Below are 26,256 nucleotides of genomic sequence, written 5' to 3'. Positions count from 1 at the left end.
GGTTTTTATCTAAAAATCCTCTAAGTTCTTCCATTTCTTTAGGTGTCATAGATACCAAGTATCTTTGGTTTAAGAAATTTAACACCTGGGACTATATTGCATAGTCAGTTGGTCGATGAGTGGGAGTACATCTAATTCCTTTTCACCGAATATGTCAATTAAGTCTCTGTATTCTGTTGGAATGCTGTTCTCTAACTGCCTGTCTGCTTTTAGTGTATTTTCTGCCAGCACTTTTGATTTCTCAACCACCGGCTTATGGCAAGCAATCGAGGTCTCCTGCAGCTTTTGTGGATTGATTACTCTTTTCTTCATTTGCTACTTATTGTTATTCCAATCTATTGAGGGATTCCATTTCTTTAGCCAAACTAATCCTAAAATCATATTTTCTGTCATCCCAGGGGTTACAATAAAACAAATTTCAGTATGATTTTCAAGCTTTATACTCACTGGCTCAGTGAGATAGGTTGCAGATTCTCCCCCCATAAGAGACTCATCTAGCTGCTCAAACCCCATGAGTTGTCTCAACTTTTTCTACTGATCACACACCTTGTGCATCCCGAGTACAGTAAGACTGTGAATGTCTCCTTTGCTCCCAAGAAGGGTGCAAACAGTTCTACCCTGGTATCCCAAATATACATTTTCAGGAGGCAACTGGACTTTCTTGTTTTTCTTTGAAGACATTTTGCTTCTCATCCAAAAAGCTTCTTCAGCTCTGACTAGATGGTGAGGAATGGAAGAATTTATATTCCATGACCTGGATGACTGAGAATCTCCATAGACATTCTATTCTGGTAGTCATCAGGGAAATAGGATCATTTTCCATTTGGTCATCCTCCCTTTTGCTGTCACTGTCACAGAAAACAAGTCCAAAGGAGCTGGAGTTCTCTCCCCTTTGTTGGATAGGGAAGAGACCTCTGTGACCTGTTGAGCAACTTTTGTTTATTCTTTGGAGTTTGGTTCCAGCTTCTTTGTCTTAGTCTTGCTGGGAGCTCAGCTTGCTGACATTGGGTGTGATGCAGGACAATCAGTGGCTCGGTGCCCCCCTTTTCCACAATAGAAGCACACTCCCATACCTAGAGGGGTCTCTCCCTTCTGGTCTCTGGAACATTTCTCTTGCTTCCTCAGCCAGCTGGGTATCTCTCAGCTGCACAACGAGGTCGGTTGTCTTGACTAGTGTGATGTCAGTAATCTATCAAATCTAATTCCACATCGACAGCCAACTGGTACCAATCTCTGAGGAGATTGGGCACTCCTCTGGGTAGGCAGTTGTCATACAATTCCTTGTTTAATCCATCTCGGAATTGGGAAAACAACATATGTTCAGTATATCCTTTTAAGTGGCCACCACGCTACAAAAATCCCTAATGTAATCAGCAATTACTCGCTTCTCTTGCTTGATTGTCCAGATTCTCACATCTGCCTTCCTTGCCTTGGTGGGATCTTCAAACTGATTCCGTAGCTCTTGCATGAAGGCATCCACATCATGGAACTCTGAGGCCACCTCATCATATAAGGATACCAAACATTCCTCTGCATCCCCTTCCAAGTTCACAGAAATAGCATTCACCTGTGATCCATCATCAGGGAGTCTACCTCCATATCTTTCTAAGTAATTCCCCACCTGGGTCAGAAAGTAACCCAACTTCTCTGGTCAGCTGTCAAACATGACTTTAAAATGAGGAGGCTATTGATCCTTCCACATCACCTTCTGGGTTATAAGTCAGCACCTGGTTGTGCTGCCTGAGCTCCTCTCCTTTCAGCTGTCCAATGGCCAGTGGTGTCCCAAGACTTGTTAGGCTAAGAGTTACTGGGGTGCCAATCTCTGTTGCTTTCATCCCAGACCAGCCCAAAACTACTGGCTGTTGGTGGGGTGGTGATGGTGTAGCAAGCTGGTGAGCAGGGACCACAACCGACCACTTCAGTGGGGCAGCTCCTCGAACCTCCAATTGCCTGAACTTCTCTCTCAATTGCTCCATGGAAGGGCTATGAATAGACACAAGAAGCCTCCACTCTCTCTGGCTCTCCTGCTTCTGCTGCCCTCTTATTTGCCTTCATTGGTCAAGCTTCTGATGAAATCAGATGAAATTCAGCTTATGCTGCTTTCCTGAGGCCACTCATCCATGTAGTTCTTGGTGCTGGACAAGGAGCTTCCATGTGCTTCCCTCCTCCAGCAGTAAGTGGTGGCTCTATCGATTCCGCTTTCTGTTTCAGATGAGCCTGGGTTGATAAGTCTGCCTCTCCCATTTGGATTAAAGCTGACTACCACAGAGGGGAACTATCCCATGTTGTCCCCCTCCATCTGTTTTCTTGTCCATTGCAAGTCTCACTATATCCCAGCATTCCTGGGAGGAAAACCCAGATAGGCTGCTAAAGAGAATTAGTTTAATGCAGTGGTTCTCAACCTGTGGGTCGGGACCCCATTTGGGGTCAAACGACCATTTCACGGGGGTCGTCAAACAATGCAGCCCACCATTTTTTCCCCTTTTCCTTAGCTGTGCTACTCCCTTTTATTCTATTGCAGTGGTTCTCAACCTGTGGGTTGGGACCTCATTTGGGGTCGAACGACCATTTCACAGGGGTTGCCAAACAACGCAGTCTGCCATTTTTTCCCCCTTTTCCTTAACTGTGCTACTCCCTTTTATTCTATTGGCTTTTGAAAGCCAATAGAATAGACTCTCTTGAATAGAGTCTAATTCTATTGGCTTTCAAAAGCCAATAGGAATTGTCCAGGCTGTCTCTGCCCTGCTGAGCCCACCAAAAGTCCCATTCTGCAATCGGTGCTGCACCAGTTAAATAGTCCTCAACTTATGACCGGTTGAATAGCCCTTGACTTACGACCGGTTGGGGGGTCGCGGCATTAAAAAGGTTGAGAACCACTGGTTTAATGTCAACATTCAGCTCAAGAATCCAAATAAATTCCAGGTTCATTCCATTTCCAAAAATCTTACGGTTATTAAATGCACTGCATGGTAATGTCAAAACAAAACTCTGAGGTTCCAACACCAGATCATAGATTTAAACAATAATTTTTCCAGCCAAAATCCCAATTTCTTACATAGTCCATATAAACAAGCTCATTTTGTTATTGGAACCATCTGTCTCAAATCCACACCTGTTATGGTGTCCATGAAAAGATTTCAGGTTCTCATGGTCTTCAGTGGAATCATAGAAGTTTCATTTCTCCATCTAATCCACTTGAAAGTAACACCTCTCCCCTTACTTTAAAGGCATGTTGAAATGCAAAGGCATGTAGCATCCTTGACACTAAGTATGTCTAGCCCAGAGGTAGAGACCCTTGGCTGTTTTATGACTTGTGGACTTCAATACCAGAATTCCTGAACCAGCCATGCTGACTCAGCAATTCTGGGAGTTGAAGTCCACAAGTCATAAAAGAGCCAAGGTTCCCTACTCCTGGTCTAGCCTAACAAAGAGAAGGTCTAGGGATTATATGATAGCAGTCTTCCAGTATTTGAAGAGCTATCACAGGGAAGAAGGTTTCAACTTATTCTCCAAAATTCCTGAGAACAGGACAAGAAGTAACAGGTGGAAGATCATTAAAGAGAGATCCAATGTGGGAATGAAGAGAAATTTCCTATGAGAATGATTAATCAATTACCTGCAGAATCAGCTTATGAAATCAGTTTGCCTCTGGAAGTTGTAGATGCTCCATTACTGGAGATTTTTAAGAAAATATTGTCTGAAATGGGTCCCCTACTTGAACAGAAGGTTGACTAGAAGACCACCAAGGTCCCTTACAACCCTATTATTCTATGTTCTATGGAAAACAGTTTCCTTTCTTCTTTTTTGCTTTATTGCTTCCTCAGTTTGATGTAATAAATCTTTATCCTCCCCTGTGAGCTGAAATATGGTCAACTGCTGTTTCAATCTTTGTAGGTTTTCTGTCAGCCATTTAAAAAAGCTTTTGCTGCAAAAATATACAAGCTGATTTTGAGCAGGAATACAAGCATGCCACAAGCAATGATATCACAACTACAATGGATCTACAAATGATTTTTTGGGTAACCTTTTTCTCTTCTCTGTTTTTCAGACAGTTAGTACTAGAAGGAAACCAATAAGACACCACATATCTTAGATTTTCTTGCTGAACTCTATTTCCAATATTTTTAGCTGTGTTAGGAAATCATGGATAAAGAAGAGAATACAGGTAGTCTATGACTTATAACCACAATTGAGCCCAAAATTTTTGTTGCTAAGCAAGAAAGTTTTAAGTGAATTTTGCCTCATTTTACAACATTTCTTGCAATAGTCATTAAGTAAATCTGGCTTCCTCTATTGACTTTGCTTGTCAGACACTGTCTGGGAAGGTTACAGAAGGTTACAAAATATCACATGATAATTATATTTTGTGATCATGGGATGTAACAATGGTCGTAAGTATGAAAACCAGTCATAAGTCACTTTTTTCAGTGCCATTATAACTTTGAATGTTATAAGTACCAGTGATGGAGCCAACGGAGCCAGATCTTTAAAATGTGGCAGTATACTACTGATTATTATATTTATAGACATAGAGTAAGATAATTTATTTCTAAAAAGTGTAATTTAGATATATTGTTGGAAGACTGAGTATTCCATCACAGAAGAAACATAATAGCATTAAAAAGTCAAACTGCTACTGTACAATGAAAAATTATAGAAAAGTCTATTGTCATTGTGTGGTATTCAGCTAAGATAAATTATTGAATTCATATATGTATATATATACACACACATATGTATATGTATATGTGTATATATATGTGTGTGAATTATGTATATATGTGAATTATATGTATATATACATATAAATATACACATATACATATGTATCTACACATACATACACACTGTGAGGACCCACCCCACTTTGCATCTTAAGAAGACAGAACTCTTGGAATAATTCTTCCAACAGGAATCCTTTATTAAGAGAAAATGGTTGCAGGCATGCTAGACAGGACTTGGGGTTCAAGCTCTCCCATTCAAGGTTTTAAGGGGTTCCCCAGTAGTCCCACCCAATCAACCCCCCTTCCAGTGATAGTTTCAAGTATCACAATTCCATCCCCTTTCTTCTTCCGTCTGGATGGAGACTTCAGATAACTACATGAAAGGCAATTACTCTTCTTTGATATGTTAAAGCTTAGAGGCCACAATAAACACACATTCAGTCCTTTGAAGTGTGCTGAAGGAAGTGAGGGCCATAAAGCCCCTTTGCTCTCCCCCTTTTCTCCCTCTTATGGCAGAATCCAGAGAAGGCAGAATTGGGAGTTTCTATGTTTGATAATTAAAGATGAAATATAATTGGATTCTGACATCCGGCCCCTCTTAACAATAAGAGAGATCCACCTGAAAGAAAACACAAGTAAAAAATTTAGTTAGGCTTGTTAGGATACTCTGTGTGAAACTTCTTCAATAGCTTCGGGGCTCTGACGTGACGTTTATGGACCCACTCATTTTGTGAGGCAGGGAGGTGTTTCCAGGCAACTAGGTACTGAGTTGTTCCACGATATCTCCTAGAGTCAAGGATCTCTTTTATTTCGAAGTGTTGTTCCCCCTCCACCATGATTGGAGGTGGTGGGGGGGGGATTTTTGGCCGTAGAGGTGACTGATGCTCTCTTTTCAGCAAGCTGCAATGAAAAATTGGGTGTATTTGCCTGAGGTTTTTGGGTAATTCTAATTCTACTGTTACTGGATTTATGATCCTTTTAATTGGAAAAGGTCCTATATATTTTGGTCCAAGTTTTTTACAGGGCTGTAGGGACTTTAGGTATTTTGTAGATAAGTACACCATTTCTCCTATAATGAATGGTGTAGGCTCAACCCTTTTTTTATCGGCTTGTGCTTTGTATGCCCGCCTAGCTTCATCTAGTGATTTTCTGACTATTGGCCAGGTGTTTTGTAGGCTTTCCATCCATTCTTTCAGTGAAGGGATCGTTGGTTCTTTTGGGGTTAACTCTGGCATAGGGTTGAAACTTTGGCCGTTGGCTATTTGAAAAGGAGTGTAGCCTGTGCTGGAGTGGACTGCATTATTGTAGGCAACTTCTGCAAAAGGAAGTAAGTCCGTCCAATCACTCTGTTGGAAATTTAAAAAACATCTCAAATATTGCTCAAGTACCGACTGGCAGCGTTCCGCTTGTCCATCTGTCTGAGGGTGATGGCTAGATGTCAGTCCCTGAGTGGTCCCTAAGAGGGATAAAAATTCCTTCCAAAATGTAGACGTAAATTGCACTCCCCTATCAGAGATGATGCGTTGGGGTGCCCCGTGCAATCTGTAAATGTGCTGGATAAAAAGTTTTGCTAAGGCCTTTGCAGTGGGAATTTTTTGGCAAGGGATAAAGTGCACCTGTTTGGAAAATAGGTCCGTGACTGTCCAGATAACAGTATTCCCATTGCTTTCAGGCAATTCCACTATAAAATCCATGGCTATTTCCCTCCAGGGGGCTGAGGGACTTGCCACTGGTTGTAACAGCCCTGGCGATTTCCCTTGCAACCTCTTTGCTGATGCACAGGTTGGGCAGCTGGCAACATAACTTTCTATGTCCTTTTTTATTGATGGCCACCAAAATTGCCGTTTAATTAAGTGTAAAGTTTTTACAAATCCAAAATGCCCTGCTGATTTTGTGTCATGGCAAAGTTGCATGAAAGTTAGTCTTTGAGTTGTTGGTATATATAACTTTTCCCCTACCCAAGGCAATCCGTCTCTCATTGTGCACACATGTTTGTTTTTCTGGAACCAATCATCTGTTTCCAAACTTTTTCTGAATTCAATCCCAGTTTGGCTGTCCAGTTGTGGTTTTATTTTGGCTTGGGTTCTTGTGGTTACTGGCGCTGCCAGTTGTGACTCTGCCATTATTGGTCTAGAGTCTGTGGTTCGTGCGCTGTTATATTGGGGCATGCGAGATAGTGCATCTGCCAGGAGGTTCTTTCTTCCTGGTAAATGTTTGAGCTTAAATTGGAATTGGTGAAAATGCTGGGACCAGCGGGCTTGTTTGGGATTGAGTTTCCTGGGAGTTTTCAGGGCTTCTAAATTTTTGTGATCAGTCCATACCTGGAAGGGGATTTTGTTGCCTTCCAGGAACTGTCGCCACGTGAGTAATGCCCAACGTATCCCATAAGCCTCCTTCTCCCATACGGGCCAGCGCTGTTCTGTTTCCGTGAGTTTCTTAGATGTATATGCACAGGGTTGCAATACTGCATCATCATTTTCTTGTAATAGCACAGCCCCCACTGCCACATCACTTGCATCTGCCTGTATTATGAAGGGTTTGTCCATGTCTGGGTGCCTTAGTACTGGTTCGGCAGAAAAAAGTCTCTTTAGTCTCTCAAACGCTGCTTGGCACTCCATTGTCCATGTTAGTGGCTGGCTAGGTTTTACTGAGGATGTTCCCTTCGTTTTTAGTAAGTTAGTGAGGGGCAAGGCTATCTGGGCAAATGAGGGGATGAATTGGCGGTAAAAATTTGCAAAGCCCAGGAAACTTTGTAGTTGCTTTCTTGTGCGGGGTGGTGCCCATTCTAATACTGCTTTGACCTTCTCTGGGTCCATTTCAATGCCCTGTGGGGATATGCGATAGCCTAGGTAGTCTATCCTTTCCTGGTGGAATTCGCATTTTGAGAGTTTGGCATATAGGTGAGCGGCTCGCAGCTTCTTTAAAACCGCTCTGACAAGTTTGACGTGTTCTTCTTTTGTTTCGGTAAAGATAAGAATGTCGTCCAAGTAAACAAGGACCCCTTAAACAGGTGCTCCCTTAGAACGTCATTGATTAATTGCATAAAGACTGCAGGGCCCCCTTGTAATCCAAATGGCAAGACTTTGAATTGATAGCACCCCATGGGGCAGTTAAATGCAGTCTTCCATTCGTCCCCTTCCTTGATTCTCACTCGATAGTAAGCTTCCCTTAAGTCTAGTTTAGAAAAAATTTTCCCTTTCGATAGGTGTGACAGCATGTCTTTCATGAGGGGCAGCGGGTATAGGTTGCTTTCACTGATTGTATTCAGGGCCCTATAATCCACGCATAAACGTAAGGAGCCATCCTTCTTCTCTCTAAAAAGGACCGGGGCAGCCACTTTAGGCTTGGCTGGCTCAATGAAACCTCTCTCCAGGTTTTTTTTTATAAATCTTTCCATTTCCTCCTTCTCCTTTGGGCTCATGGAGTATAATCTGGGCTTCGGGAGTTTTGCCCCAGGCTTGAATTCAATGGTACAGTCTGTGGGTCGGTGGGGGGGAAGCTCATTCGCCCTCTCCTCACTGAAGACTTCAGCAAGGTCCCTATATTCCTCTGGTATTTCTGTTAATCTTTTTTCCTCTCCTATGGATGCTTTTTCTATTCTTGATTCTGGTAGCCTCCCTTGGGGTTTTAAGTCCATAGGGTCCCCCTTCGGGAATTTGATTTCTGTCGTCCTCCAATTTACCCAGGGGTTCCATTTTTTCAACCATTCCATCCCTAGAATCATTGGGCATTCCATACCTGGGGTCACCACAAACGTTAAGTCCTCTTCATGGTTGCCCAGGGAGAGATGTATTGGCAAAGTGGCTAGGGTAGCTGGCACCCCCCCTGCTATGGATCCATCTAGCTGGCCAAATGAGATTGGTTGTTCCAGTCTCCTGGATGGGATGCCCAGATTCCCCACTAGTGTTGGGCTAATGAGGCAGCGGGTACAGCCAGAGTCTATTAAGGCTTTCACCTTCACAGCTTCGGGCATGGGGGGGATTAATATAGTCACTGTTTTGAAGATGGGTGTGATGCATCCACTTACCAGGGGTTCGCCCTCCGAGCTGTCATCTGAGGCATCCACCGGCCCTGTGGTGTAGGCTGGAGTCCTTTCCCTTTGGTGAGCAGAGGTGGGGGTTTCTGCAATTTCCATCATTCTCATGGCCGTTTCTTTTGGCTTAGCTGAATACTTTCCGGGTTTGTTGATTGGGGATCTGTCTGGGTTGTGCTGGGGGGCCTTTGAGCGGCATTCTACAGCTCGATGCCCTTCTCTTCCGCACTTGAAACATCTCATTTGCTTCTTGGCTGTATCCGATGATTTCACCGGTTGGTGTGTCAGCTCAGGCGGGGGGCGGCTCCATTGTTTTCCTCGGCGGTGCCTCTTCAATATGTCGATCTCTGCTTCCTCTGCCAAGACGTACCATTCCTCAAGTCGATGTGGGTCCCCTCGGGGCAGGCAAGCATCATATAGATCATAGTTTAGTCCGTCTTTGAAATGGCCAAGGAGGATGTCTTCTGGCCAATTCAGTTTGCTGGCAATGGCCCGGAATTCTTGTGTATACTCAGCCACTGGGCGTTTGCCCTGCCTCATCGTTGTTATTCTTTCACGGGCTTTGCGATCAGCCAGGGGGTCTTCAAATCGTCTTCTCAAAGAGGACATGAAACGGTTGAAGTTACTGAGTTCTGGGGCATTGGAGTCATGCAAGTTCACTACCCAATCCGCAGCTGGTCCATCCAGGGCAGATTGCACGATCCGGATGCGGGCTTTGTCGCTGGGAATGTCCTGCCCATATTCCTCCATGTAGCTGAGGACTTGGGTTAGGAAAAATCCCAAGCGTGTTGGCTCCCCTTTGAATTTCACTTCCAACGGTGGACGTCTTGGAATGGATCGGTGCCTCTGTTGTGGGTGGTAGTGCCTTCCGTCCAGATTGCCATCTGTGGTCCGGTAGGGGGTGGGAGCTCCTGGATCAGTAGATGTCCCTGGGGTTGCAGGTTCACATCCCCCTCGGTGTCTCTCCCTTTGCGGCTCCAGGAACTGGGGCAGCCGTAGGGTTCAGTATTCTCCTCTCCTAGGGAGCTGAGAGTTCTCTTCATCAGGTCAATAGCTTTCTCTAGGATCCAGTCTGAGTACGGTGCCCAGCTTCCTCCCTCTTCACTTGCGTGCAGGGATTTCTCCATCTCCTGCTTCCATTCTGGTTGCTTGGTCCCCCGTCTCAGGGTCACCTTTCTTGATTCCTTTCCCCACTCACTTTTCTTTCCAACGCCCATCGACCAGCGAGGCTTGTGGTCCTGTGTCTCCACCACTTCTTCTCCTGAGGAATCTGGCCTCTCGGATCCCAACATCTGGCAAGGTTCCAACTGGGTCAGCGGCTCTCTTTCCAGGGAGTTTTCCCCCTCTTTTGCTCCATTGTCTGACATGGTAAATTTTTGCAAAATCCCCCGGCAAGGGTCTCCTTCCAGGTGGATTAATTTTGCAAGTCCTGTCTAATGTAAGGACCCACCCCACTTTGCATCTTAAGAAGACAGAACTCTTGGAATAATTCTTCCAACAGGAATCCTTTATTAAGAGAAAATGGTTGCAGGCATGCTAGACAGGACTTGGGGTTCAAGCTCTCCCATTCAAGGTTTTAAGGGGTTCCCCAGTAGTCCCACCCAATCAACCCCCCTTCCAGTGATAGTTTCAAGTATCACAATTCCATCCCCTTTCTTCTTCCGTCTGGATGGAGACTTCAGATAACTACATGAAAGGCAATTACTCTTCTTTGATATGTTAAAGCTTAGAGGCCACAATAAACACACATTCAGTCCTTTGAAGTGTGCTGAAGGAAGTGAGGGCCATAAAGCCCCTTTGCTCTCCCCCTTTTCTCCCTCTTATGGCAGAATCCAGAGAAGGCAGAATTGGGAGTTTCTATGTTTGATAATTAAAGATGAAATATAATTGGATTCTGACACACACCTCCATATGTACATGCATACATGCATGCATACATACATACATACATACATACATAGATCTGGACACACACACAAATACACTTTGCTTTCTTGAGAACTATATTCTGTTTTTGGTTTTTTTTGAGTCTTGCCCTGAAGTAACATTATGGAAATAAACTGTGCTGATAACACTTTCCTTTATTACATTCAAATAGTTGACTAAATGCAGAATTTCTTTATATTTTACCACAATACAAATGTTGTTGTGTTATGTTAGTTACATTATGTTTGTAAAATTGTGTTCAGTTATTTTTCTAACAGTAACCTTTGTTGCTGTATCTAAAACAAATTTTGTATTAAAAAATGAAAGTTCACACTATGGGAACTGCTGATCTGAGAAAATATTAAATGTCTTTTAGGATTCCTTGAGATACTTTTGATTATAAGACTTTGAAAAATATTGCAATATCATTGTAAATAGTTTTTGAAATAATTTGTTGACAATATTTGCAGTGATGAAAAATATACAGAATGATTCTAAAAGCCAGTCGGTTGTCATTGAGTTGAATGGTGCATCCATGCCACTTCTACAAAAGGCTGAGAATCCTTCTGACGTTTCACTTCCTGTGCCAGTGACAATCATCAATGAAGTTCCAGAAAATTATACTGTTGCCCACTCCAATACAGAAGAAGAAGAAAAAATGTTTTCCAAAATAGAAACTAATGAAAATATTCCAGTTAAATTGATTGATCTAGTTAAATTGATTAACATAAATAAAAATATTGAATCTGTCAGTAAGGAATGTGTAGGAACATCTTCCTATTCATCTAAACATTTGTCACAAGAATCTTCTACAGAAATTTTTTTGGACCAAACTGAAAAACAGCATTCTGAGTCTGTAATATATACTTTTCCAAATGAAAAACAGAACAAGAAAAATGCAGTGCAAAAAAATATCTCCCAAAATTGCATTGATTCAGATAAACCCAATGGTCAAGAGATTGCTTATAACTTTAAACTATTGAACAAAGTTAATGGCATACCTGACAAAGCAAGATCATTGAATGAAAATAATATCAGTGATGAACATAATAAATCTTGGATTTTAGTGGGGGTTTCTTTTTGGATTAGGTTTGTAATCTTATTTCTTTGGAATCCATTGGATGTTAGTACATTGGTGAGAGTGTGTAGTTCGGTTTTTAGGTGTTGTTGGTCAGCTAAGCGTTTTGTTCTGGAGATGAGTGTCTTGGCTACAGAGTTGATCTGTGCTGGGTGGTGGTGTGAGAGAGCGTACAGATAGCGGTTTGTGTGTGTTTTCTTCTGGTAGATGGTGTGTCATAGGGAGCCATTGGATTTCTTGTAGACTAAGACATCCAGGAAGGGAAGTTGGTTGTTAGCTTCTGTTTCCATGGTGAACTGTATTTTGGGGTGTAGGCTGTTGAGGTGTGTGAGGAAGTTGTCCAGTTTTTCTTTCGCATGTGGCCAGATTATGAAGGTGTCGTCTACGTATCTGAGCCAGCCAATGGCTCCCTAGGACACACCATCTACCAGAAGAAAACACATAGAAACCGCTATCTGCACGCTCTCTCACACCACCACCTAATCTAAAATCCAAGACGAAGAACAAGAAAACGGCAAAGCCCTCCTCCCATACATAAAAGGCACCACAGACAGAATCAGTAAGATCCTCCATAAACACAACATCAAAACAGCATTCTGCACAAACAGAAAAATATCCACCATCCTTAGAAACCCCAAAGATAAAATTGAATTAGAAAATCAAGGAGTATACGAAATCCCATGCACCACTTGTCCCACCACATACATCGGACAAACCAACAGAAGAATAAGTGCACGCATTGAAGAACATAAGAACTCGGTCAAAAAAGAGGAACCAACATCTTCCCTGGTCCAACACCTTAAAGCCACAGGACATGAAATTGACTTTAAAAATACCAGAACCATTGCCCAAAGTGAACATTTTAATAACAGAATAATCAGAGAAGCCATCGAGATAGAAAAACGCCCACACAGCATGAACAAGCGAGATGATACCTCCCGCCTACCAGCCATTTGGAAACCCGCCCTTATTGACAAACGACTCCCTAACACAAAAAATGATACCAGACCCACACTCACAAAAACCACACAGGATGTCACCACCACACATCCACGCAAAAAGCAAACCCAAAGCCACACCGATGATGAGGCACGACCACAAACTAGAAGCCAGACCAGAGCTGCATCATTAGCCACTTTAAAGCCCTCCAATCCATACATGAAGCAAACTGACACCCTCCATGAAAATGAGGCATGACCACAAACGCGAAGCCAAAAAATAGCAAGGCAGCCCAAATCTTAAACCCCTCTGCAACTCAGACTAACCTGAGCACAACCAAACAGAACACTCCCCCAGCCAATCAGAGCACAGCCAACCCCCCAGCCAATCAGAGCACAGCCAAACCCCCAGCCAATCAGAGCACAGCCACGCCCCTAACCAATCAGAACACACCTCCACCCAATCAGAACACAGCCAAGCTCCCACCCAATCAGTTCATACCCCCACTGGCAGTTAAAAGGAAGAAACAGCTAAGACCACACATTGCTGCTCGAAGCACGAAGCTGAAAACACCAGCCTGAAGATGACGAATGGGACTTCGTTGAAACGTCGCCAAGACACTTCCAATTTTACGTGGGAGAAAACCCAAACAACCAAAGACCTACATACAAACACCCGCGAAAATCTCAGAAAACATATATATATATATCCAATTATTTTAAAAATGTGAATCCCAGGCACATTCATATTAAGAGTATAAAAACTTTGAACACCGGGATAAATATAAAACAGCTGTTTATTGTTAAAAACAACCATTTGTTATACAAACATCTGTCTGCTACCTAAGCTTTTGTCGGTCCCCTGCCAACATCACCAGAGTAAAAGTTTGGAATTTGGAGAGTCCAAACTCATTGTTTTTGCACTCTACTCATTGAGAGCATGATTGGCCCATCTGCCCTAAACGACCATAACTGCTCTGAATGTCTCGCACCCACTTGTACGTGTTTTGATCCTACCACCCTTTCTCCTCTCATTACTCCCTTCCTTGTCTGTTCCACTTTGCTCACCACAGCTTCTGGAGGAACTAAACTCAGTATTTCCGGACATTCAGTTTACAGCAGAGGAGGAAGCCAATGGCATGTTGGCATTCCTGGATGAACTGGTCAGTCGCCAAACCAAAGGCGCCCTCCACACAGTTGTTTATCGAAAAATGACCCACACAGACAGGATATTACATTATAGGAGTAACCTCCCAGTATCACATAAGATCAGTTGCATCCGGACGCTATTCAGGCTGATAAATACACATGTAACACAAGGAAAGCTAAAGGTAAAGAATGGACCCATCTCTACCGGATATGCAGATACAACGATTACCACAGATTTCATTTGGGAGTACAGTAGACATCAAGAACACCATAGAATGCAAGGCAGACCAACAGCCACAACCTGGACCACGATACCATATATTAATGGTGTATCACAGGTGACAGCACGAATACTGACACCACATAACATCAAAGTGGGACACCAGACAGATCAGACCCTTCATGCCAAGGTGATGCGCCCTAAGGAACCACTGCCTGAGGAGGAAAGATCATTGGTGGTTTACAGGGTCAAATGCAAGGACTGCCAATGCAGTTATATTGGAGAAACGGCCAAGTGCCACAAGCTGGCCATCAAAAGGCATGAGCAACACTTGCAGATATGGACACATATGGCCAACAACAACCATTCATTTGATTTCATAGAAGTGGAAGTTATTGCCCAAGATACCTCCAAGGGAGGCCGATTGCTTAAGGAAGCCTGGCTGTCAGATGACCATGCAATTAATCACCATATAGACCTATTGCCAGCTTACCAAGCACTAAGGAGGCATGAACAACAATGGAAAGCACTGCTGACACATAGAAAACAAGGAGCAAAAAAGGCCAAAGCCACTCACCTACAGGACCACACACAAGCACAAAGAATGAAAAGAGGAAGATACCGATGCAACCTGCCCAAGAGCTAGGAGAGGGACAACGGATTGATGAGGATAGTGCGATACAAAGGACGCCGATAAATCAAGACACACAATGGTCCATGAGAACCAGGAGACGGGGTCCGGCAGCAACTTCCGACAGCCAGGCATGAGTGGAGTGAGGGGGGGAGCATCATGATCCACATGCACTCCAATGGATAGAGTGCAATTGGCAAAGAAAAGAGCAATTTGGGCAAACAGAGTGAAGCAGGTAAGGAAAAGACAACAGGCAAGCATAGCGCGCACGCTGATGTGGCCTGCCTGAAAGCCAGGAGAAGAAGGACAGATTGGCAAGGAGGGGAGAGGGAATTGGGAGATGATCCAGCAACAATGCCAACTCCAAGCAGCCAAATGTGAGTGGGATGGGTGGAAGGGGCAGGGATGAAAGGAGAAGGGGCACCAAAATCAGCATGCACACCTACGGATAAGATGCATGCAGCTGTATAGGTTAACTGGGGTGAGCAAAGTGGAGCAGATAAGGAAGGGAGTAATGGGAGGAGAAAGGGTGGTAGGATCAAAACGTGTACAAGTGGGTGCGACACATTCAGAGCAGTTATGGTCGTTTAGGGCAGATGGGCCAATCTCTCAATGAGTAGAGTGCAAAAACAACGAGGTTTATAAGCAGGTTCTCCAAACTCCAAGCTTTTACTCTGATGATGTCAGCAGGGGACCGACGAAATCTCAGGTAGCAGACAGATGTTTGTATAACAAACGGTTGTTTTTAACAATAAACAGCTGTTTTTATATTTATCCTGGTGTTCAAAGTTTTTGCATATGTTGCATGATAATTATTACCTCTTTGAGGACAGGATTAATCTGATATGCTATCTATAATCATAGCAGCAAATCTTAAACATAGGAAGCTGTTATGGCTGTTGCATAATACCAAATAGCATTTATAGAACTGATGGTAACATAGTACTGTTTCTTGGTAATATGCAAGTTTTATAGTGTTATAGTGGTTAATAGGTCATTGGAAATAATGGTTGTTATAAAAAAGTTAATTATATCTTTGGTAAAAACAACAAACAAGTCCACTCCTGATCTTACAGGAAATGGTGCCTTATTCAAAACTGCTTTTACCTAACAAATATTTTTACCTTTCGAAGCTTGTCTTTTCCTCCTGTATTTTGAATGGCTTCCATTAATGCACTATGTAGTGATGTATCTTTTGGAACTGACTTCTGGATGACTGGTTTAAACTTCTTCTTTGCCCCAAAAATATTGTAGATGTTGTCCTCTATTCTGTTAGAACACAGTTTATTCTCTGCATTGTCAAGTTTCTCATCTTTTTTTAAAGTTGTTTGGTTAACATTCACTGCTGATGGTATATTGCTTGATTTCACATGGGAGCTAAATATTGTGGGAGATGAATCAATATTAGGTTTGCTAAGAAAAAAGGGAGAACTAACCTGATCAGATGGCTTTTTTATTACTACAAAAGTCATTTCCCTATCTGTTACATCTTGTACTAAATCACTGATGAGTTCCTCTTCTGTGAGGTTGTTTTTGTTAGAGGTTATTATAGTAAATGTTCCACTAATGCTATTAGTAGATTTGTTTTGTTTTGATGTTTTGATATTTGATACCCTAGAATCAGCACAAGATGGACCAGTATTTGACACATTTTTACTACAACTGAAGGTAGTTGAATACAGTTCTTTTGTTTTTGCTGACTCTGTTTCCACAGGACAGGATTTAGCTGCAACAGTACATCCTTTAGAAAATGGTTCCATTTCAGTTTCATTCCTTTCATTTTATATAGCTCTTCATACTGCTTTCCTTGGATAGTTTTAAACTGGGTCAGATCATTGCTATTGGCAACAGTTGTGGTTAAATAATCATTAGATGATTTTCTTTGGGGCATCTGAAACATCAAATCCTTCCTATTGATCATTGATGTTAAGACAGTTTTCCCTGAAAACTGTGAATTATTACTAGGGAGCTTTGTTTCATTTGGTCCAACAATATTTTCAGCACTGGCACTGGAATCAACTATTAGCAAAGTTCCTGTTTTCAGACTCTTAATACAATCAGGTTGAGTTCTGGATGTTTTATTAGGTTGTTGGGCATTGTGATCTCTACTTCAACAGAATGGTCTATTGGTAATTGTTCAGTTTGCTTTTCCATAGAATTTGACCTTTTATATTCTTTACCTCTGCCAAAAAGAGTTTCTTTTGATGTTGCATTTACTATAATTTTTCTAGCACCGTTACTATTTGGAGTCACTAGGTTACCTAACTCATCTATTTTAATGGCACCAGTGTAAAGAGATTCATTTCTATCAAAATCTCTTATTCTGGGTTTGGGAGGAACCACTTTAAAAGTTGTCAGGCCAGTTTTGGGGTGATAGTTTTTAATTCTGTTGTTAATACAATGACGCCATGGAGATTGTATTGAGTCAGATTCTTTCTCATCAGGGTTTTTTGCTGATGCACCTTTCAATTCTAGATGAAATTTATTATGTTCATCACTGATATTATTTTCATTCAATGATCTTGCTTTGTCAGGTATGCCATTAACTTTGTTCAATAGTTTAAAGTTATAAGCAATCTCTTGACCATTGGGTTTATCTGAATCAATGCAATTTTGGGAGATATTTTTTTGCACTGCATTTTTCTTGTTCTGTTTTTCATTTGGAAAAGTATATATTACAGACTCAGAATGCTGTTTTTCAGTTTGGTCCAAAAAAATTTCTGTAGAAGATTCTTGTGACAAATGTTTAGATGAATAGGAAGATGTTCCTACACATTCCTTACTGACAGATTCAATATTTTTATTTATGTTAATCAATTTAACTAGATCAATCAATTTAACTGGAATATTTTCATTAGTTTCTATTTTGGAAAACATTTTTTCTTCTTCTTCTGTATTGGAGTGGGCAACAGTATAATTTTCTGGAACTTCATTGATGATTGTCACTGGCACAGGAAGTGAAACGTCAGAAGGATTCTCAGCCTTTTGTAGAAGTGGCATGGATGCACCATTCAACTCAATGACAACCGACTGGCTTTTAGAATCATTCTGTATATTTTTCATCACTGCAAATATTGTCAACAAATTATTTCAAAAACTATTTACAATGATATTGCAATATTTTTCAAAGTCTTATAATCAAAAGTATCTCAAGGAATCCTAAAAGACATTTAATATTTTCTCAGATCAGCAGTTCCCATAGTGTGAACTTTCATTTTTTAATACAAAATTTGTTTTAGATACAGCAACAAAGGTTACTGTTAGAAAAATAACTGAACACAATTTTACAAACATAATGTAACTAACATAACACAACAACATTTGTATTGTGGTAAAATATAAAGAAATTCTGCATTTAGTCAATTATTTGAATGTAATAAAGGAAAGTGTTATCAGCACAGTTTATTTCCATAATGTTACTTCAGGGCAAGACTCAAAAAAAACCAAAAACAGAATATAGTTCTCAAGAAAGCAAAGTGTATTTGTGTGTGTGTCCAGATCTATGTATGTATGTATGTATATATGCATGCATGTATGCATGTACATATGGAGGTGTGTATGTATGTGTAGATACATATGTATATGTGTATATTTATATGTATATATACATATAATTCACATATATACATAATTCACACACATATATATACACATATACATATACATATGTGTGTGTATATATATACATATATGAATTCAATAATTTATCTTAGCTGAATACCACACAATGACAATAGACTTTTCTATAATTTTTCATTGTACAGTAGCAGTTTGACTTTTTAATGCTATTATGTTTCTTCTGTGATGGAATACTCAGTCTTCCAACAATATATCTAAATTACACTTTTTAGAAATAAATTATCTTACTCTATGCCTATAAATATAATAATCAGTAGTATACTGCCACATTTTAAAGATCTGGCTCCGTTGGCTCCATCACTGGTACTTATAACATTCAAAGTTATAATGGCACTGAAAAAAGTGACTTATGACTGGTTTTCATACTTATGACCATTGTTACATCCCATGATCACAAAATATAATTATCATGTGATATTTTGTAACCTTCTGTAACCTTCCCAGACAGTGTCTGACAAGCAAAGTCAATAGAGGAAGCCAGATTTACTTAATGACTATTGCAAGAAATGTTGTAAAATGAGGCAAAATTCACTTAAAACTTTCTTGCTTAGCAACAAAAATTTTGGGCTCAATTGTGGTTATAAGTCATAGACTACCTGTATTCTCTTCTTTATCCATGATTTCCTAACACAGCTAAAAATATTGGAAATAGAGTTCAGCAAGAAAATCTAAGATATGTGGTGTCTTATTGGTTTCCTTCTAGTACTAACTGTCTGAAAAACAGAGAAGAGAAAAAGGTTACCCAAAAAATCATTTGTAGATCCATTGTAGTTGTGATATCATTGCTTGTGGCATGCTTGTATTCCTGCTCAAAATCAGCTTGTATATTTTTGCAGCAAAAGCTTTTTTAAATGGCTGACAGAAAACCTACAAAGATTGAAACAGCAGTTGACCATATTTCAGCTCACAGGGGAGGATAAAGATTTATTACATCAAACTAAGGAAGCAATAAAGCAAAAAAGAAGAAAGGAAACTGTTTTCCATAGAACATAGAATAATAGGGTTGTAAGGGACCTTGGTGGTCTTCTAGTCAACCTTCTGTTCAAACAGGGGACCCATTTCAGACAATATTTTCTTAAAAATCTCCAGTAATGGAGCATCTACAACTTCCAGAGGCAAACTGATTTCATAAGCTGATTCTGCAGGTAATTGATTAATCATTCTCATAGGAAATTTCTCTTCATTCCCACATTGGATCTCTCTTTAATGATCTTCCACCTGTTACTTCTTGTCCTGTTCTCAGGAATTTTGGAGAATAAGTTGAAACCTTCTTCCCTGTGATAGCTCTTCAAATACTGGAAGACTGCTATCATATAATCCCTAGACCTTCTCTTTGTTAGGCTAGACCAGGAGTAGGGAACCTTGGCTCTTTTATGACTTGTGGACTTCAACTCCCAGAATTGCTGAGTCAGCATGGCTGGTTCAGGAATTCTGGTATTGAAGTCCACAAGTCATAAAACAGCCAAGGGTCTCTACCTCTGGGCTAGACATACTTAGTGTCAAGGATGCTACATGCCTTTGCATTTCAACATGCCTTTAAAGTAAGGGGAGAGGAGTTACTTTCAAGTGGATTAGATGGAGAAATGAAACTTCTATGATTCCACTGAAGACCATGAGAACCTGAAATCTTTTCATGGACACCATAACAGGTGTGGATTCGAGGCAGATGGTTCCAATAACAAAATGAGCTCGTTTATATGGACTATGTAAGAAATTGGGATTTTGGCTGGAAAAATTATTGTTTAAATCTATGATCTGGTGTTGGAACCTCAGAGTTTTGTTTTGACATTACCATGCAGTGCATTTAATAACAGTAAGATTTTTGGAAATGGAATGAACCTGGAATTTATTTGGATTCTTGAGCTGGATGTTGACATTAAACCAGTGGTTCTCAACCTTTTTAATGCCGCGACCCCCCAACCGGTCGTAAGTCAAGGGCTACTCAACCGGTCATAAGTCGAGGACTATTTAACTGGTGCAGCACCGATTGCAGAATGGGACTTTTGGTGGGCTCAGCAGGGCAGAGACAGCCTGGACAATTCCTATTGGCTTTTGAAAGCCAATAGAATTAGACTCTATTCAAGAGAGTCTATTCTATTGGCTTTCAAAAGCCAATAGAATAAAAGGGAGTAGCACAGTTAAGGAAAAGGGGGGAAAATGGCAGACTGCGTTGTTTGGCAACCCCTGTGAAATGGTCGTTCGACCCCAAATGAGGTCCCAACCCACAGGTTGAGAACCACTGCAATAGAATAAAAGGGAGTAGCACAGCTAAGGAAAAGGGGAAAAAATGGTGGGCTGCATTGTTTGGCGACCCCCGTGAAATGGTCGTTTGACCCCAAATGGGGTCCCGACCCACAGGTTGAGAACCATTGCATTAAACTAATTCTCTTTAGCAGCCTATCTGGGTTTTCCTCCCAGGAATGCTGGGATATAGTGAGACTTGCAATGGACAAGAAAACAGATGGAGGGGGACAACATGGGATAGTTCCCCTCTGTGGTAGTCAGCTTTAATCCAAATGGGAGAGGCAGACTTATCAACCCAGGCTCATCTGAAACAGAAAGCGGAATCGATAGAGCCACCACTTACTGCTGGAGGAGGGAAGCACATGGAAGCTCCTTGTCCAGCACCAAGAACTACATGGATGAGTGGCCTCAGGAAAGCAGCATAAGCTGAATTTCATCTGATTTCATCAGAAGCTTGACCAATGAAGGCAAATAAGAGGGCAGCAGAAGCAGGAGAGCCAGAGAGAGTGGAGGCTTCTTGTGTCTATTCATAGCCCTTCCATGGAGCAATTGAGAGAGAAGTTCAGGCAATTGGAGGTTCGAGGAGCTGCCCCACTGAAGTGGTCGGTTGTGGTCCCCGCTCACCAGCTTGCTACACCATCACCACCCCACCAACAGCCAGTAGCTTTGGGCTAGTCTGGGATGAAAGCAAGAGAGATTGGCACCCCAGTAACTCTTAGCCTAACAAGTCTTGGGACACCACTGGCCATTGGACAGCTGAAAGGAGAGGAGCTCAGGCAGCACAACCAGGTGCTGACTTATAACCCAGAAGGTGATGTGGAAGGATCAATAGCCTCCTCATTTTAAAGTCATGTTTGACAGCTGACCAGAGAAGTTGGGTTATTTTCTGACCCAGGTGGGGAATTACTTAGAAAGATATGGGATCACCCATGGGATCACCCCTCTCACCTGTCATTGCCAACCTCTACATGGAACACTTTGAAACCCAAGCTCTAGAAAAATCGGATCACAAACCCAAAATCTGGCTCAGATACGTAGATGACACCTTCATAATCTGGCCACATGGGAAAGAAAAACTGGATAACTTCCTCACACACCTCAACAGCCTACACCCCAAAATACAGTTCACCATGGAAACAGAAGCTAACAACCAACTTCCCTTCCTGGATGTCTTAGTCTACAAGAAATCCAATGGCTCCCTAGGACACACCATCTACCAGAAGAAAACACACACAAACCGCTATCTGCACGCTCTCTCACACCACCACCCAGCACAGATCAACTACATAGCCAAGACACTCATCTCCAGAACAAAACGCTTAGCTGACGAACAACACCTAAAACCCGAACTACACACTCTCACCAATGTACTAACATCCAATGGATTCCATAGAAATAAGATTACAAACCTAATCCAAAAAGAAACCCCCACTAAAATCCAAGACAAAGAACAAGAAAACGGCAAAGCCCTCCTCCCATACATAAAAGGCACCACAGACAGAATCAGTAAGATCCTCCATAAACACAACATCAAAACAGCATTCTGCACAAACAGAAAAATATCCACCATCCTTAGAAACCCCAAAGATAAAATTGAATTAGAAAATCAAGGAGTATACGAAATCCCATGCACCACTTGTCCCACCACATACATCGGACAAACCAACAGAAGAATAAGTGCACGCATTGAAGAACATAAGAACTCAGTCAAAAAAGAGGAACCAACATCTTCCCTGGTCCAACACCTTAAAGCCACAGGACATGAAATTGACTTTAAAAATACCAGAACCATTGCCAAAAGTGAACATTTTAATAACAGAATAATCAGAGAAGCCATCGAGATAGAAAAACGCCCACACAGCATGAACAAGCGAGATGATACCTCCCGCCTACCAGCCATTTGGAAACCCGCCCTTATTGACAAACGACTCCCTAACACAAAAAATGATACCAGACCCACACTCACAAAAACCACACAGGATGTCACCACCACACATCCACGCAAAAAGCAAACCCAAAGCCACACCGATGATGAGGCACGACCACAAACCAGAAGCCAGACCACAGCTGCATCATTAGCCAATTTAAACCCCTCCAATCCATACATGAAGCAAACTGACACCCTCCATGAAGAGGAGGCACGACCACGAACGCGAAGCCAAAAAATAGCAAGGCAGACCAAAATCTTAAACCCCTCTGCAACTCAGACTAACTCGAGCACAACCAAACAGAACACTCCCCCAGCCAATCAGAGCACAGCCAACCCCCCAGCCAATCAGAGCACAGCCAACCCCCCAGCCAATCAGAGCACAGCCAAGCCCCTAACCAATCAGAACACACCTCCACCCAATCAGAACACAGCCAAGCTCCCACCCAATCAGTTCATACCCCCACTGGCAGTTAAAAGGAAGAAACAGCTAAGACCACACATTGCTGCTCGAAGCACGAAGCTGAAAACACCAGCCTGAAGATGACGAATGGGACTTCGTCGAAACATCGCCAAGACACTTCCAATTTTACGCGGGAGAAAACCCGAACAACCAAAGACCTACACACAAACACACACACACACACACACACACACACACACACACACACACACACACACACACACATATATATATATATATATATATATATATATATATATATATATCCATAATAAGTAACGATCACCAAGAGAAAGTAGTAAAAGTTTTAATAACCTAGCTTTCGTTGGAATCATCCAACATCATCAGGGTTTAAAAGCAGACGCTAGAGAGGTGCCTTTTATAGGATATTAGCAGCCTTCATCCGGCTTCTGGGTCGTGTCACTGGACCCAGCTGTTCGTGTGGAGCCTTAATTATCTCACCTGCGTCAGTGCATAATACTTCCCTATGCCTCCCCCATGTTCTGTAAGTGTTTTCCTGGTCAATTTTGGGGATGAATGGAATGTTTGCTCCATTTGTTGACACCGATCCTAGTTGCCTCCCCCCTCCCTCACCCTCTTGCATTAGGCACTTTATCTTTTATGTTGTCGGGTGGGGGGTGCTACCCCCTATCTCATGGTGCTTACTTCCGTTTCCTCAGTGGGTAACGATCCCATCCCAACCCACCCAACGCGTGCTATGCAGCGTGGGCTGGAGGGAGTTGCCTCAATCGTATCCTGTGGAGCGATCACCCCACGATCCTGCAATCCACACCCTGACTCGTTAAAGCAGTCAGGGGGCCTATTCCAGCATTGTATTCCCAATGCCAAACCCACCGGGTGCACATGCGTGTTGTAATTCATGGGATCTTTACCCGCCCTTCTATTTTCCTTAACAGATCTCCTAGTCCGTATATCGGCAGTGGCCTCTCCCTCCTTCCAGTCTCGGGGGTCATCCCCATACGCAAACTGGAGAGCCTTCTCTCTTTTCTGTTCATTCATCCCACCATCTGGAAGGGGTGTGTGCAATCGTAAGTTTACTCCCAGGCAAGCAGTTTCTGGGGTGAGTAAGATCCTTTCCCCATTTGCTGTTATCAAGGGAGGTTGTCTCCTCCTCCTCCCCCCCATCTTCCTGCACCTTAAGGCTCCACACGAACAGCTGGGTCCGGTGACACGAGCCAGAAGCCAGATGAAGGCTGCTAATATCCTATAAAAGTCTCCTCTCTAGCGTCTGCTTTTAAACCCTGATGATGTTGGATGATTCCAATGAAAGCTAGGTTATTAAAACTTTTACTACTTTCTCTTGGTGATCGTTACTTATTATGGATAATATACCCAAGAGTCGCATTTTTAGTTGTATAGTCAAGTCAACCCATATATATATATATATATATATATATATATATATATATATATATATATTCAATGATGCAATCTTCGATCTCCGGGAAGAGTATACTCCAGTTATTTATTGTTAAAACCACATTTAAAACAATAAAAACAGTTATATACAAAAATTAAAACAACTTAGCTTTCGCTGGTCCTCTGCCCGCGTCCTCAGAGTGGGGCTTAGGGGGTGGGAAGTTCTTTTTATCCCCTTGCTGATCCAATTGCCTACTCATTGCCCTCGTGACAGGGCCACTCTTCCTGATTGCTCGTGACTGCCTCAACTGTTCCGCCCTCTCTTGTTTGCACTCTAACCTGGTATTTTCTTGCTTTGTCATCCTTGTGCTGTCTCCCCCTCCCTGTGCTGTTATCAGTAGCACGTTCCTGGGCTGCTGATCTGCCTCCCGTTTTTGCATACCATTGCCTGTTCCTATTACAACTCCTTCCTCCAACCCCCCTCCTCTCCCAGCCTGCCGATTCATACACCCTTTGTTGTCCATTCCTCTCATTCTTCCCCCCCCTTCCTTCAACCCTCCCACCTGTTGATTAACATGTTGCTCCTGTCGGTGTGAGTGGCTTTTCTGTACACTGTCGTATGGAGGGCACCATTGGTTTGACGTGTAACCAAAAACGTCTAGGAAGGCCAAGCTGCCATTGGCCTCCTCCTCCACTGTGAAGAGCAGTGGATCAGGAAGGAAAAGATATTGAGGAAGAGAACATCAATAAGGATGCTTGATGAAAGGCAGGAGCAACATGTTAATCAACAGGTGGGAGGGTTGAAGGAAGGGGGGGGAAGGATGACAGGAATGGACAACAAAGGGTGTATGAATCGTCAGGCTGGGAGAGGAGGGGGGTTGGAGGAAGGAGTTGTAATAGGAATGGGCAATGGTATGCAAAAACGGGAGGCAGATCAGCAGCCCAGGAACGTGCTACTGATAACAGCACAGGGAGGGGGAGACAGCACAAGGATGACAAAGCAAGAAAATACCAGGTTAGAGTGCAAAAAAGAGAGGGCGGAACAGTTGAGGCAGTCACGAGCAATCAGGAAGAGTGGCCCTGTCACGAGGGCAATGAATAGGCAATTGGATCAGCAAGGGGATAAAAAGAACTTCCCACCCCCTAAGCCCCACTCTGAGGACGCTGGCAGAGGACCAGCGAAAGCTAAGTTGTTTTAACCTTGTATATAACTGTTTTTATTGTTTTTAAATGTTGTTTTAACAATAAATAACTGGAGTATACTCTTCCCGGAGATCGAAGATTGCATCATTGAACAAATATGCCCGGGATTCGTATTTTTATAACTATTAAGGACATATATATATATGTCCTCCGCCCCATTGTAGCATTTAGGGGTACCCCCATCTCTGAACTTGCCAAGTGGCTGAGCGTTCGCATCGGCCACTTGGCAAGTAACAGCGACACCACCGTAAGATCAGCAGAAGAATTCCTCAATAGAATAAAAACCCTGAAGGTAGAAGAGGATGAGCTCATGGTCTCCTTTGACGTAGTTTCTTTATTTACGTCCATCCCGCAGAAACTTGTGGTTGAGGTCCTAAGAGACCGGCTTAACCAAGGAGACCATGGGCAACACCAGGACCCCCTTCAAACGGAGGACTTGGTAAAGCTCATGGAAATATGTCTTAACACCTACTTCACCTTCCAGGGGGTTATATATGAGCAAATTAAAGGAACACCTATGGGGTCGCCGATCTCTAGTGTGGTTGCAGAGATGGTACTCCAGCAGCTGGAACACATAGCGATGGCCCAATACCAACCAAAATTGTGGGCCCGCTATGTGGACGATACGTTTGCGGTCATTAAGAAAAGACACAAAACTGAATTTATGGGCATCCTGAATTCGGTATACCCGGACATCCAAT

General features: G+C 42.3%; 1 protein-coding gene across 1 annotated transcript; it reads right to left on the bottom strand.

The window, feature by feature from the left end:
* Window positions 1-1,333: 1,333 nt before the first annotated feature.
* Window positions 1,334-17,762, bottom strand: LOC120312744 (protein cordon-bleu-like). The gene is made up of 5 exons (XM_039353875.1): window positions 17,483-17,762; window positions 16,809-17,170; window positions 16,499-16,590; window positions 15,824-16,076; window positions 1,334-1,567 (listed from the first exon to the last, which is right to left on the bottom strand). The coding sequence occupies exons 1-5, from the start codon at window positions 17,760-17,762 to the stop codon at window positions 1,334-1,336; spliced, it is 1,221 nt and encodes a 406-aa protein (XP_039209809.1).
* Between the last annotated feature and the right edge of the window lie 8,494 nt (window positions 17,763-26,256).

The sequence above is a fragment of the Crotalus tigris genome, unplaced genomic scaffold (assembly GCF_016545835.1).
Source record: "Crotalus tigris isolate CLP2741 ecotype Arizona unplaced genomic scaffold, ASM1654583v1 scf7180000018532.215191, whole genome shotgun sequence".
NCBI lineage: Eukaryota > Metazoa > Chordata > Lepidosauria > Squamata > Viperidae > Crotalus > Crotalus tigris.
Note: the sequence above shows the minus strand (reverse complement) of the source record. Positions and strands in the feature narration are given on the sequence as shown.

Coding starts and splice junctions, on each gene's coding strand:
- LOC120312744 (XM_039353875.1), bottom strand. CDS start 17,762: ATGAAAAATATACAGAATGATTCTAAAAGCCAGTCGGTTGTCATTGAG. Junction 17,171..17,482: donor TAAAAATATTGAATCTGTCA/GTAAGGAATGTG, acceptor AATTTCATCTAG/AATTGAAAGGTGCATCAGCA. Junction 16,591..16,808: donor CAATAGACCATTCTGTTGAA/GTAGAGATCACA, acceptor TTGATGTTTCAG/ATGCCCCAAAGAAAATCATC.